The 13,937-nt window shown below is 28.7% G+C and overlaps 2 protein-coding genes across 3 annotated transcripts in view; one reads left to right on the top strand and one right to left on the bottom strand.

The window, feature by feature from the left end:
* Window positions 1-13,937, bottom strand: part of LOC111031545 (TWiK family of potassium channels protein 18-like) — a 106,845-nt gene that overhangs the window by 67,794 nt on the left and 25,114 nt on the right. The gene's annotated exons all lie outside the window — the stretch shown is intronic.
* LOC111031556 overlaps window positions 1-13,937 on the top strand; it is a 36,128-nt gene that overhangs the window by 15,336 nt on the left and 6,855 nt on the right. Inside the window, 9 exon segments of the mRNA XM_022311559.1 lie at window positions 2,186-2,264; window positions 3,990-4,102; window positions 4,228-4,762; window positions 6,081-6,407; window positions 6,473-6,627; window positions 7,507-7,635; window positions 8,179-8,327; window positions 8,407-8,508; window positions 12,895-13,165. Of these exon segments, the coding sequence (XP_022167251.1) occupies window positions 2,186-2,264; window positions 3,990-4,102; window positions 4,228-4,762; window positions 6,081-6,407; window positions 6,473-6,627; window positions 7,507-7,635; window positions 8,179-8,327; window positions 8,407-8,508; window positions 12,895-13,165 (1,860 nt within the window).

Raw genomic sequence — 13,937 nt, forward strand, 5'->3', positions numbered from 1 at the left:
AGTAAAATAAAATAGACATCTATGTTAGTATAGTAACATGTACGATCGAATGTCGACCGATAGTTAATTTATAAGACATACTTTTTCCTAAGTACCTTATATATAATGATGTTTTAATAGGTATTTTTATAAATAGATATGTCATCCATAGGATTCATAGGATCCTTTGACCTTTATAATGAAAAAAACAGGATTATGGTGAAAGTCATTGCCGTTTAACTTAAAAATAGTTTGAAATTAGAACGTTTAAATGAGAACTCTATATTGTATTTTTATGTTAATTTTGGGTTTGGTACATTAATTTTGATGTGTACCATAAATAAAGGTAACTCGTAAATTACACTTTATCCCAGTTTTATTAAAACTTATCATAATTTTTTTATAAATCTCTCTAGAACTTGGTTATGAATGCTTATTTTTTTATAAACAAGTAAGAACAGTATAAAGAAGAACCACGTAAATCACTGTAAGAAATAACTGAAATAAATACCCAAATATCGTTAATATTGGAATTGTATAGGCATGAAAATCTGTTCTAAGGTCAGTTGAAGACAATTTAATTTAATTTCAAATATTGGTACCTGGAATTCGCTGCTCTACGTTATATGAATAGCAAAATATTAATATAAATCTCCTACGATACAAATTAATTTGCTTTTTGAAATATGTAAATGAGAAATGAAAACATAAACTTTGATCAAATAATCTGATTTACTGAGTGAATTTTTAAAAACACAATATTTTAAGAGTATAATTGTATGTTTATTTTTCTAAAATATAAATTATGCAGTTACAAATATGCATTATTGCATACATAAAGGTAAATGTTTTATCTCAGAAGAATTAACTATAAAAATATTTATATTTCATTTCCCATTTTAATATTAGTTTTTGAATGCAGTGCTATATATTTTATTATTATTTGTACGCTCAACACTTTTTTTAAAACATCAAATAAACAGCAAACACCAGTTTTTAGGCTATTAACCATTTCCCAATAACCATTTACCCGATGACTTGAGGAGTAGGGGCTCCGACTCGTTAATTGAATAAGTACAATCATTATTTATCGTTAAATACAAATTTCAATCTTCATGTCCGACTCGGTGACTAACTCAATATATATTATTTTCTAATAGTTACTTCTTATAGTTACTAGTTAATACTAGTGTGCTATACACATTACGGCAGACCGTAATTATAATAACAAATAACTAATTAGTAAATCGTATCAGTAATTCTATTAAATTATATTTAACACATAATATACCGCAAAACGCAATTATTTAATACACAACGTATAATAATGTTTTTAATGTACCTAAGGTTTAAATAGTTAAAAGTAATTAAACTTAACACATTATTTAGTTTAAAAGGGGTACAGAGTACCTACTAACAATTTATTTATGCACATGACATATTTTACTCGTTTTATACCGAAACCCACTAGTGGAAATGTAGGTTATAGTACTTAGTTACTCGAATTATAATAGACTAATTTCCATTCAATTATTCTACTCTTGTTTATGTAAATTCAATTAATATTATTACTTCTGTTATTATTGATTTGTATTTATAAACTTTTTAAAAAATGTAATGTGGACACATCAATAGGTAGTTATTACATTCGTTAGTTACGTTTTTTTTTTAAATTTGTTAAAACAAAAACTTAAAGAGTATTATTTTATAGCTCAAAAATAATTATACAATAATCACCAATGATTATTGTTAAAATGTATTTATATAACCTTATTTAACTTGATCAACTACGAACAGACAGTAATAACAGATTAGACAAATATCATAAAGTTAATAATTGAACTTCATAATTTTCTTCGAAGAATATAAAATATAGGATTTAAAAGTTGATAGAGTACTACCAATAAATAAATAATAAATAATATATAAAATGTTAATAGCATCAGAACTTCGTTTAACATTTATCTTTATTTCTTATAAGTTCGTTACACATTATATGGTTATATTTTATGAGTTCCGGTTTACAAAATTATTAGTTTGAAAATATTTTGGATCAATATTTTCAATTTTGTTAAAGCTCTACATTATTTATTTTTACAAAAATATTATTTTATACCTACTCACTAAACAAATAAGTATAATTTGGTTTAAATATAAATTTATACCTACGTGTTTGTTTTTTTTTTTTTTTTATGAAAATAAAAAGCATGATGATTGATGATATCCCCAAAGAAAGTATCGAGGATCAAAATATATTTTTCGAGGAACAAGAGGACAACCCAGAGGTAAAATATCCAAGTATAATTAATTAAAAATTAATTAATTATCCAAGATTAATAAGAGTTTATCCATCACATTGTATAATCTCTTTCTGGATTGGTGATATAAATATAAGCATATAATATATAGAGTATAGTATATATTATAATGACATTATAATACGGCAGAATGAAGAAAAAACATTATTTACTCTTCTAATAATATTTTAAAACAGTTAATAATAAATTGATGTGGGTAAAACAAAAAAATGTTTTTAGATATGAAATTTGTATTTGAATTACCGTGTACTACCATGACCTAATTTTTAGTACTTATTACAATTATTAGAAAATAAGAATAATATCCATAGCATTGGGCAGCGATTCAATTCATATTTGATCATTTTTTTCCCGTATTTTGACTAAACATGGCTAGACAGTTAATGAGTTCGAAGATTGTATTACAAGCATAAAACTAATTAAATTTAACAATTCGCTCTGAGCCGTGTGAATAAGGATACAACGTCGAGAAATGGCAGTTAATGATATATATTATCATGTAGATCGTTGTGTGTAATTACTGTATTGTAACAGTATACACAGAATCGTACTAAAACGACAGTGTGCGAGTTTAATATTAGATAGGTTTCCTAGTCGTTTTATCATTTTACCGACGACTTGGACACGGTCATTTCAGTAACTTTGAACGTAATATTACTCAATAAAATATAACACGGCAGTAAACCCGTACATAATATATTATATAATGTCTCCACGTTACGGAACTACGTGTAGTTAAATTTATGGCGATTGTTCTCTCTTAGAACGAGGACAGTTTTATGAGGTGACCGTCTGCATCAAACATCATTAATAACAATAACTTGGACGTGCAAATAATTAGAGGATGTAATTTTATTTCAAATGTTTTTGATTAAAAACGTATTAAAACATATTATAAATAGAAGACAATAGGTTTGAATAAGAAATTCCTACGTCATGTAACAATAAAATATTATACGCACAATAGTTTCTAAGTCAATCTTAGATTTTAAATATAATTTAAGCCTATTTAAGCCGAATGAATGATTAATACTAATCAATTATTAAAAAATCAAATAAAAAAATGTTATTTAATATAAGTGCGGAGGTAAACAGACATTATTTTTAAATAGAAATCAGAATAACAGAGAAAGTCAAATAATTTTTTTATTTTACTTTTCAATTTACTAATTATTATCGAAAGTCAGTTTCCTACCTTATCATTTTAAAACAAGTAAATGAAAGTATTCGTACAAAGCAGGTGAACCTAATCATCTTATAAATGCATTTTATATTTGACACCAAACATCGTTTCAATAGTAATCAATTACAACAGTTCCTGAAATTTTTTTGCTTAAATGATATTAAAATATTGAAAAAATCCTATTTTTATTGTACCGACTCAATAATATAATGAAAATTACAATATGCTTCACCTACCAAAAATTAAAATTTAAAATTAAACAATATTTCGTCTGATCAAACATTATACAAGCCGATTTCGTCTCAATGTTCCGCATGGTACTAGATTTCTGTTATTAGTTTTCTATTTGTTGTTTGACCCGGATAAAAATGATTCAATCACAAAAATGATTGTAAGTTATTTGCAATCAGTTTTGAAATAACGAAAGAAAAAAAGTTATTGATATACCTATTTAGAGTGTTTCAAAACGAACGTTCCAAACGGCCGTATAATGTACGTCTGTTCTATAGTCGCTGTCAATAGAAATTGCTGAAATCGAAGTGATATCCGAATATAAGGGGAAAGAACGCATATCATTATGTACCGACCGCATAATCGTGGACTTGAATTGGCATCAACTGAGGTAGATACACCCAAACAAAATGTATACGATCGTTGCAATGTCTACGCTGCACGGCGAGCACAATTTTTTGTTTTGTAAACGTATATAATATGTATGACGACGCGTTTCGCATATCAATATTTTAGGACCGATTTGTGCGTAAGAGAAACTGTGACGTTTGCCAACAACGGGTCGTGTCCCGTGCGGGTCTCGTGGATTCCCAGCGCCGATAACGCCGCCGCGGCCGTGGGGGTGGCACCCGAGTCGTTCGAAATCACGGATCGCGCCGAAATCAGGGTGCAGGTGGAACCCCTGTGTCCGGGGGTTCAACTGAGGGAGACGTTGAAGTTCTCGGTGGAAAACCGGGACGGCCAAACCGGTGAGATGGTGCTGTACGTGCGCGGTACGGTCGAACAGATGCCCAAAGTGCGCGTCCGGCCGGCAATCGCACCGCTCGACATCATCTGCGCCGGTACACTGGAATCGTACGACGTCGAATTCGAGGTGACGTCCGACGGTCCGTTTCACGTGAAAAGGTGTCTGTACGCGTTCGACACCGACGTCGGTGCAGAGTTGAGTCTGCGTGGTGACGTCAAGTCGTTTGGACCGTACGGAAACGGAAATACGACCATGATGTCGCAGCTGGCTAAGTTAAACTTCAAGACACCGGTCGAAACCGACGTAAGTGGAAAATTTAGGGGGGAAACAGTGAATAGATCAGAGAACGGGTTAAACAAGGCAGCTGGTAGGAAATTAAATGCGAATGCAAACGCTTAATATATTAATCTTGTCGTCCATTGACGATGAAAAGAAAACAAAAGTAGTATTGTGACTGGTATTCTCGACCAAACTACGTTTCAACAGCATCGACGAGTTTACACATTTCGTTAAAACTTTTTGAATCCAACACCAAGATATGTAATTGAAGATGTAGACAGTTTTATTGTGTAATTGTAGGTCGAATAAGTATCGCTTAACACATTAATAATAATTGTTACTACTGACATTTAATTGTTTTTCTAATGTTCTTAATAAGATATTTACACTACACACATTATTATGATTATTATACGATTTTAATATCTGAGAATGGTTAACACAATTTTCCTGGTAATATAGTGGAGATAATTTACTATTGCACTATGAAATAAAATAAATTATAATAATTAATGTATTAAATCATACTTTGAACATCTACTTGACTTCTACTCATATGCTTGTAGATATAAATGGTTATGATATATGTGTACATTTGTTTTAAATGAAAATAAAATAATAATTATATGCTATAACACAAATGGAATTCATTTTGAAAAATAAAATGATTGATCATTATCTATAGAAACACGGTGACATTAAATAACACCGTTTCACTTTGTGTAGTCAACAGTCATATTTTTGTTTAAATTTCTCAGTGCAATTACTTCAAAGTGCGAAATGTTCTTTTAAAAACTAAAGAAATACTCAGTTAGAAGTAAATTCAAGTAATATTCAAAGAGAGAAATTGTACAAAAAAGAATAACTTAACTGACATACATAATGCATTTAAAATAAGAACCACAGCATAATATCAATAATAATCTATAATCTTTAATAACTACATAAAAATATAAGTACCATACCGTATAATAATTATCGGTTGATTATTAATCAACTTATTACAAGGGAAATTATATTGTATTCAAATAAAAAATGTATCGTATTTTTATGCTACTAATTGTATATGTCTACCCGAACAAAAAAAAAACTTTAAAAGATTAAATTATAATTTGAAAGTTAGTATGCACAAAGTGAAAATCATTTTCAGTCTCATGTCTTAATTAAATGGTGCGGAATATCTTAACTGTTCATACCTAGTCAAGCGAATAAGTGATTATATACGAGCCTCCTTAATTTAGTTTATAGGTACGAGGCGTTTCTTTATTAATTCATAATCGCTAAGGCAGGTATACCCGCTGCCAGGGTAAGTCGTCCACAATGATATCTTGTCAACCTTTAGGCGAATGGGCTCTCGTGTCAATTAGCCGAATGGTCGTTCGCTGGGTCAAAGACGGTCCATACCCAGTCCATGACTTACGCGACACTCCCAGATTTGCGTTTGAACGTTAACAGCATTACCATTGCCGAGTCCCTTTACATGGGCATACCTCACACCCACAAAGGAATTCGGTTGCTCAATAATACACATTGTGATTTTGTCTACTCTTGGGGCAACCCAATGGGATTGGATTCAGATAGAATAGATTGAGAGTTCAAACCCAGCAGTGGGACTGTTAATGGTAACGCGAATGTTGAATTTGAATTTATTGTGACACCGAAAAAAAGCGTAAGGGCTACGACACTTAACTCTAACGAAAGACACGTGATCCAAAGACGTAATGATTTTTTTAGGGCCATTTAAACAAATGCCATGTACCATGTTTTGTACAGTGCAACGCACTTGCACCACAACAGTTGAGTGTCGAATGTTGGATATATGATTTCAGTGCTACAGTGACGTATGTTGATGTGTATGACACGGAATACAGCATTGTGTGGCAAGACAAGTACTTATAATAACCATTGATCATTTTTTTATTCAATCAACAAAGTAATCTTACAATCGAAAAAAAGTTTGACGATTTATCCATTTAACCATTAGTTCTAATTTGTATGATATTATTATTTTTAATTTGGTAGATACGTGTGGGCCCTAGGTATTATTTTATAATTACTTAATAAGATCTATACATAGGCGTACGCATCAATAATCATTTAATCGTATCAATAGATAGGTACCTATATTATAACTTATTTTGGCAAATATTCAATAGTAATTTGTTTTATCTATATACCTTAAAATTAAGCTTGTTTGGCGAAAATTACTATACGGTGCCTATACTGTCAGCGGCAACTTTGAATACAATAAACACTAACTGAAATCCAACAAAGTTTTGGTACCTTCACTATAATATACAAATTATGTAACAGTAAGTCTATGATCATCATTGTTCCCCTTTTATTATGATTAAAACGTCCAATGATTCACTGTTTAAGAAATATTGGATTATCAAAAAATATACTTTTATTATTTTATTTAAATATATTATTACAACCACATTAGTTATTACTTCTTACTTGTTTACAGTGACATAATTTAATTTAATATATTTTTCTACTTTTTTTCTATTATTTTTAGGTAAATAAGTTAGTTAACTAACTTAATATTGCTTAATTTAAATTATAAGTGTGAGTATTTGTTTAAATTTAAGTATCGACGTTGAAAATGATGATTTATTATAATTTAATTAACACAATAAATACAATTATAGAAATCATCTAATTACCTTTTATTAACTCGAAATATAATAATAATTTTCCAAAGATAACCTATTAATTTAAATACCTAGATATCATTGCTTATTTTCTCATTTGCGTTTGTATAGTAAAAAACAATGGATCGTCAACACAGATCAAATGGAAATTGATTTATTTGAATCCGAAAGCAATCAAACTTCAATAACCAAATATTTAAATAATTTTGATACGGAAAATGCAGAAGAATATGAAATTGAGTAAAGTTACAATATTAAAAATTTATGTTATATGTTTTAGTCAAAACCTCAAAGCATCGCTGATCAAATATTATACTTTTATAAATCTTTCAAATCCTTAAAAAACATAGTGCGTAAACTATTTCAACAGTGAATTCTTTAACAAACAATAAGTCATGTACTCCATATTACACTTCATTAACCTTCCTTGTTTTCTTATTTTACCAATTAATTTTAAATTTTGAATAATATATATGTAGTTGGATGTATTCTTAAGATAACTTCTCAATTCACCTTAGTAGAAAAAAAAAATGAGAGCTTTTATCATGTATGTCTAGTGTCTACTAAACATTTAAATCAGAAAGTTTGTCTCACGTTTATATAGTCGCAAATTCTAGGGTAGGTACCTATTTGTTATATAAAAAATATTCTTTTAATAATTATATAACCGCGGTAAACGACTAAGCTAGTGCGCATAGAAGTTTTTAGCTCGTTGAGCATAAAAGCTCTGATAAAAGCTAACAGGGAAACCATAAAATGACCGGATGCGATTGCGGTGTATAGGCCGGAAGACCGGGAACCGACCAAATGGCGTTTTGGAGAATGGCCGAGACGTGACACGTCGTTATCTGCACCGTTGGTCGAACAATTTGAACGAAATCTGGACTGCTACCACCCCGTAATGGAGTTTAAAGACATAGAATGCAATACAGGCACAAACATCCATAATATTATTTAAAATATAGCTTAGCAACAATCTATTTTATGACTTTATTTTTAAAATATGTTTAGATGTGAAACAGAGTATAACTATTCGAAACACTACGAAAATTCCATGTCAAGTCAAAACTAAAGTTCGATATCACGGTCATTCTATACCGAACATAATAGACAGTAAGTACACAACCACATGGATATTTGCTATAAACTAAACTACGACCAATTATCGTACCTTATCCATTATTGTATCGATTAAATTGCTATAATACGTAATAATCAGCATTAATGAGGACTGCAGACGTTTATCGCTGTACAGAAATATCTAGTTTCACGTTTAGAAGGGTGAGTGAGGGCAAGTAGAGGCGAGTGATAATAACTCCGTAACAACATAATATTTTTTACATGTTAAAGGGACAGACAAAAACTACTGTCAAGTTTTTTTTTTATCGGTGGCCAAATATTGTGTCTTCTAATATGATTGATAAAAAAGGGTAAATAATATTTTACGTAAATACCCCCTACCTAATATACTTATGTCTTATATTTTTATTATTTTAGATGTTATAAACGATCGGTATTTAGTGCTGGAAAATTTTTTATGTGGCATATTTATAGATCAGGAATTTATATTATAATATGTAGCACTTAAGAAAAGTTATTGTTCGGTAGCAGTATATATGACCGTAAAACATTTTAGCTATAAATTATAATTTACGACAGTTGTATATCTAATGAATGTAGTTAATTTTGACGTTATACAGAATATGTCAATCCTAGATTTGATATTTGTGGTGGTCATTCATTTAAGCATCATCATAAATGCAGAGCTGATATTTCCACGGTGTTTTAACCAGCATTAGTCAGGAATAGAATTTTGAAGTTTGTTTGAAAATTAAATATTAGCTACCAATAACTATGTATTTGCTGTTTTAACAATAGTTAGAAATTTCAAAAAATAAATGTATTATTTTAATTATTGTATATTATATTATTGCTTATTCAATATAATATCATAATTCATATTATAATTTCGCACTTAATTGCATGCATTTTGTATGTTGTATTTTATACATTTAAAACTCATGGCAATCTAGTATACGTTATTGAATAATAGCTTATTATGGAAAATTCATTATTCTCTTTTCATAATATCTTATATGTACAATAATAACGTAATAAGTAGGATAACTATCTTAATAATTCATGAGTATGACATTAAATATTAAGCCATAACCCGTGTAACCATCTTGCATGTTCCAGAGCCCACAGAATGTTCCTAATCAAACAGACTAAAAACTAACCTAACCTAACCTTAGGTATCTACAATAACAATTAATTAAGTATAAAAACTGGCGATTATACTTTCCCTAAAACATGTACTTTTTTTTTAATTTACAACCGATAAAAATATTACAATAGAAATTTTTAAATTAAATTAAAACTTAGAGATATAGATATAATAAATTTGAAGTATAATTACTATTAGTAGTGCCATAAATCGATAGCGAGTTTGACTAGTGGTATATTTTTGTATTCTGTGCACACGATGGACATTTCAATTGAAAAAATAATCTAATTAAAACACACTTTTTTTCGTTCTTGATCCCGAATGACAACTGCACTGAGCACTGATGAAGATAGATATAAAATGTAGATGCCAAAAAGTGAAGAGAATTTAAGTTAATAACAAAATGAGTAAAAATAATGTGTTGCTAGGATTTTCGATCATTTCCAATGAAGTATCATTATATTTTTTTCAAGGGACAGATTATCGATTAGATTAACGTATACTTTGTACTGTACATTTCGTATGGAATAACAAGAAACCTATTGTTCATTAATTTACACTAAACATATTCTATAATATTTTATACATTTACCAAGATTAAAGTATGTTTAATATATTATGTGTATTAACATGTTATTATTCACAGTAGTAAATAATAATGTTTGGTTTAAATTTTGAGAAACAGTAATCACTCATGATCCATCATTAACAACTCGGAATAATGTTATAGTATGATGTATAATCAATAATCAATATAATATTACAATAGGGGCTTAATGTAGCTCGATGGTTGGCTTCAGTCACCTATGTGTTCTGAGGTCAAGCATTCGCCAGAGACACTAGTTCCCGAATTGGTGACCAACCAACCGGGTTTTTAGTGACGGATCCTCGCCATACACGTGTTCCTAACCAATCGTAACTCCCCTGAAAAAATATTAATGGCCATAGTTGTTAGAGCTTAAAAAGCTTAAAACTGAACAATTTTTATTCACGGTGCTTATGTTTCATTTATAGCAGCACATAATTTCTAAATTGTTGTAATATTTTACGTCATAAGTATTGAGTATTTAAAAATTAAGTATTGAAACAATATGTTATAGTGCTTATCATAATATAAATTGCACTATATGTAAGAGAAGATACTCGAGTAGAAAAGCTTATTATCATAAAATCTTTAAAATTAATTGCTAATGGCTATAAAATAAACAGTGTTCGTCAAATGGACGAATGATTAGCATCGTTGGATAAAAAAATTAATTATCAACGATAAAATTGTCATAAAAAAATGAATTATAAGTATGGATAACTATTAAATGTTTACCTAATTATAATATTAGTTTGAGCTTAAGTCACCATTTAAAGATAACAAGTTATTAATTTTTTTAATTATTATCATAACATGTTAAATTTTTAAGTATTTTTATCCGTAATAATAGCGATACTTATGGTAGTTTTGACTGTTATTTTTAGCTTAAACGTGACAATTATGTTAGTCAACATATTAAAATGAAATCAAAATGTACTCTTGTTTTTCTCAACTTTTTAGAAAACTGATGAGAACTCTCCCAATACTTCGAATATCCAAATACCATCTGGGTCCAAATACCGATTTATTGAATATCCTATAAAAACTTGTGCATATTTTTCACTATCTAGAAAATTTTTTTCCAAAGAATAAATATAATATTATTGTATTTTCACTTCACTCAGAATTTAAAATAATAATTTTTAAGAATACAAAGAAAGATCGTGATTTTTGAAAAATGTTTACTCGGTAATACAATTCACCATGAGGTTCAAAAATTGTATTAATTCGACTAACCTTATTATCACAAAACAAGACCGATAAATAATATTAACTTTATTGCAATGCTTAGAAAATATAATTTTTCAGTTGCACAGAAAAAAATTGAGTATGAGTTAATCCAATTATAGAGTTTAGTATTCACTGTTCATACATATTTTAGTTATTCGGTTTTTTAATACTTTTCATCCTATACCTAGTTTAAAACTGTTTAACAATGTGAAAATTAATTACTGTATTGACGAACTTTAAAAATATAATCAAATATAATATTATGTGATAAATACAAATCTATATAATATTGTATAATAATGGTTATTTTAATTTTATAAAAACACTAAGTAATACCTGCGTATTTACTTTTAATATTTAAATAACAAAACTGTAATTTTAATTTTGAACATGTTTTTAAGTAACCTTCTAAAAACAATTTCAATATAGTAACGAGTTTATCTGATTGACCTTATCAATTAAAATAATAATAAAAGTAAAATAACATTTCCAAATCTACTATGGCTTATTGTCATATCATTTTTAGTTATGTATGTTATTATGAGTTTTGTATATAAATATTATAATATATTAATTAATGTTTAGTATACTATTACATTTTTATATATATTTCGTATTTTTATTATCCATATATAAAATACGTAAACACATAATTTTCTAACGGTGAAACAAATATTTACAAATTAGATGAGCAAATAAAATAAGCGTGTAGCAGATCTTTGAGGTTATTAGTGTTTATGCATAATATTTTATTAGTTTGTATTTTCTATTATTGTGTACTTAAACGTATAATAACAATACATAAACAATAGTAACAGTATGAAAGTTAATTTCAACAACTGCTGTTATAACAAAATATAATTCTCTATTGTACATTGTTGTGAATAATAATAATATATCAACTTCAAAGATTCCGATCATATTTTCATGTATATAACTCTTACTATGCTAAGTTTGGATTTAAATTTGAAAGCTCCAATAACATTTGATAGGATCATGAAAACTAGTAAATAAATTATTTTAACTATTAATTCTGTTACTCCGTCATGTTTTAAAATGTCACTTTATATTGTATAATTTTGTATAACCAACTAACTATTGTATATTATATATATATATATGTGTATTTATTTATCATTGGCTGTACAGTACGTTTTCAAATTAACCCATTTAACCAACAAATATAAATTTCAACCAACATTTGCTTTTAATAATTACATAATATTCATTAATTTAATTATATCATGTTTGGTTGTATAAAAGTAATTTTACTCTTAGTCTTATCATTATAATTAACACAGATGGTTACTCTTAGTTTCGTGATAATAATTTAGCAAGATATTTTTTTAGATTTTGTCGAGTAGGTTTACCTATATAGTATATATAGCGTATGCAATACATTTTACTGGGTAGTAAAATGAGCAATTTCAAAATTATAATCATATTTACTCCGTAGACGCCCACGGAGATGGCACGGAAATTGCATCGATAAAAGGTTGTTCGATATGGATAGAAAGAGATGACGAGATTTTGTGCGGGCAGGATGAATTCAAAGTGTCGGTATGGGTGTTGGCCACGACTTGGGGTCGGTATGAGGACGTGGTGACTATTGAATTACACGTAGGACTCGATATTCTACCGGCCATCCACATACCACTCATCATCAAAGCTATTACGTTCCCTATAGAATACCCTTTAGCTAAAGACGTTCACAAACCAACCATCAAGTAAGTCAAGACATTTTCACAGAGTAATTTAATTTGTAGTCAACTGGGACAACAAACAAAGGCCTTGTATGAAATATCTCATAAAAATAAGGATATCATTACTCGGTCATATTTCTTTTTTCAAAACTGCTTGGATACCTACAGCATCTAAATCACAAATATTGTTAAATTTTAGTTATTTTTTTTTCTTAACCTATTATAAATTGTTTGACACCAAAAATATATCAATCGTATTCAGTTCTTCCGTGTGGAAACTGTTTAGTAATAACCTATTCTTCACACTGTTCGTTTAGAACAATACCTAGGTATAATACATATTTTATAGCTATTGAAACACTAAAGGCCAATTCACTATAATCGTATGTCGTATAGTGACGGTCATATCGCATTGTACTTGGAAGTTTGGTATATTTTTGTATATGTTTGGTATCATGCAACAACCAAGTTTAACCTACCTATATTATATATATATTTTGAAAAATTAAAATAATTTAAAGTAGATACAATGGGCATGTCTAGTCCACTGAATTATCTTATAAGCAAACCAGTAACGAAACAACCAAAATACATGTTAGGTAAAGTCGGAAGGTCATAAATTTCGAAGTATTTCTATGGATTATCAAAAGTTTTTGAATTTCTCCGAAAACTAACAGAAAATATAAATAATGGCCTTTCTAAAGTACCATCTGTGTTCAATATGAACCTATAAAGGAGTTATACAAAGGGTTACACGAAACTTTTAAATCACTCATATTGAAAAAAAAATGTTTAC

Source organism: Myzus persicae, unplaced genomic scaffold (genome assembly GCF_001856785.1).
Source record: "Myzus persicae strain clone G006 unplaced genomic scaffold, MPER_G0061.0, whole genome shotgun sequence".
NCBI classification, from domain to species: Eukaryota; Metazoa; Arthropoda; class Insecta; order Hemiptera; family Aphididae; genus Myzus; species Myzus persicae.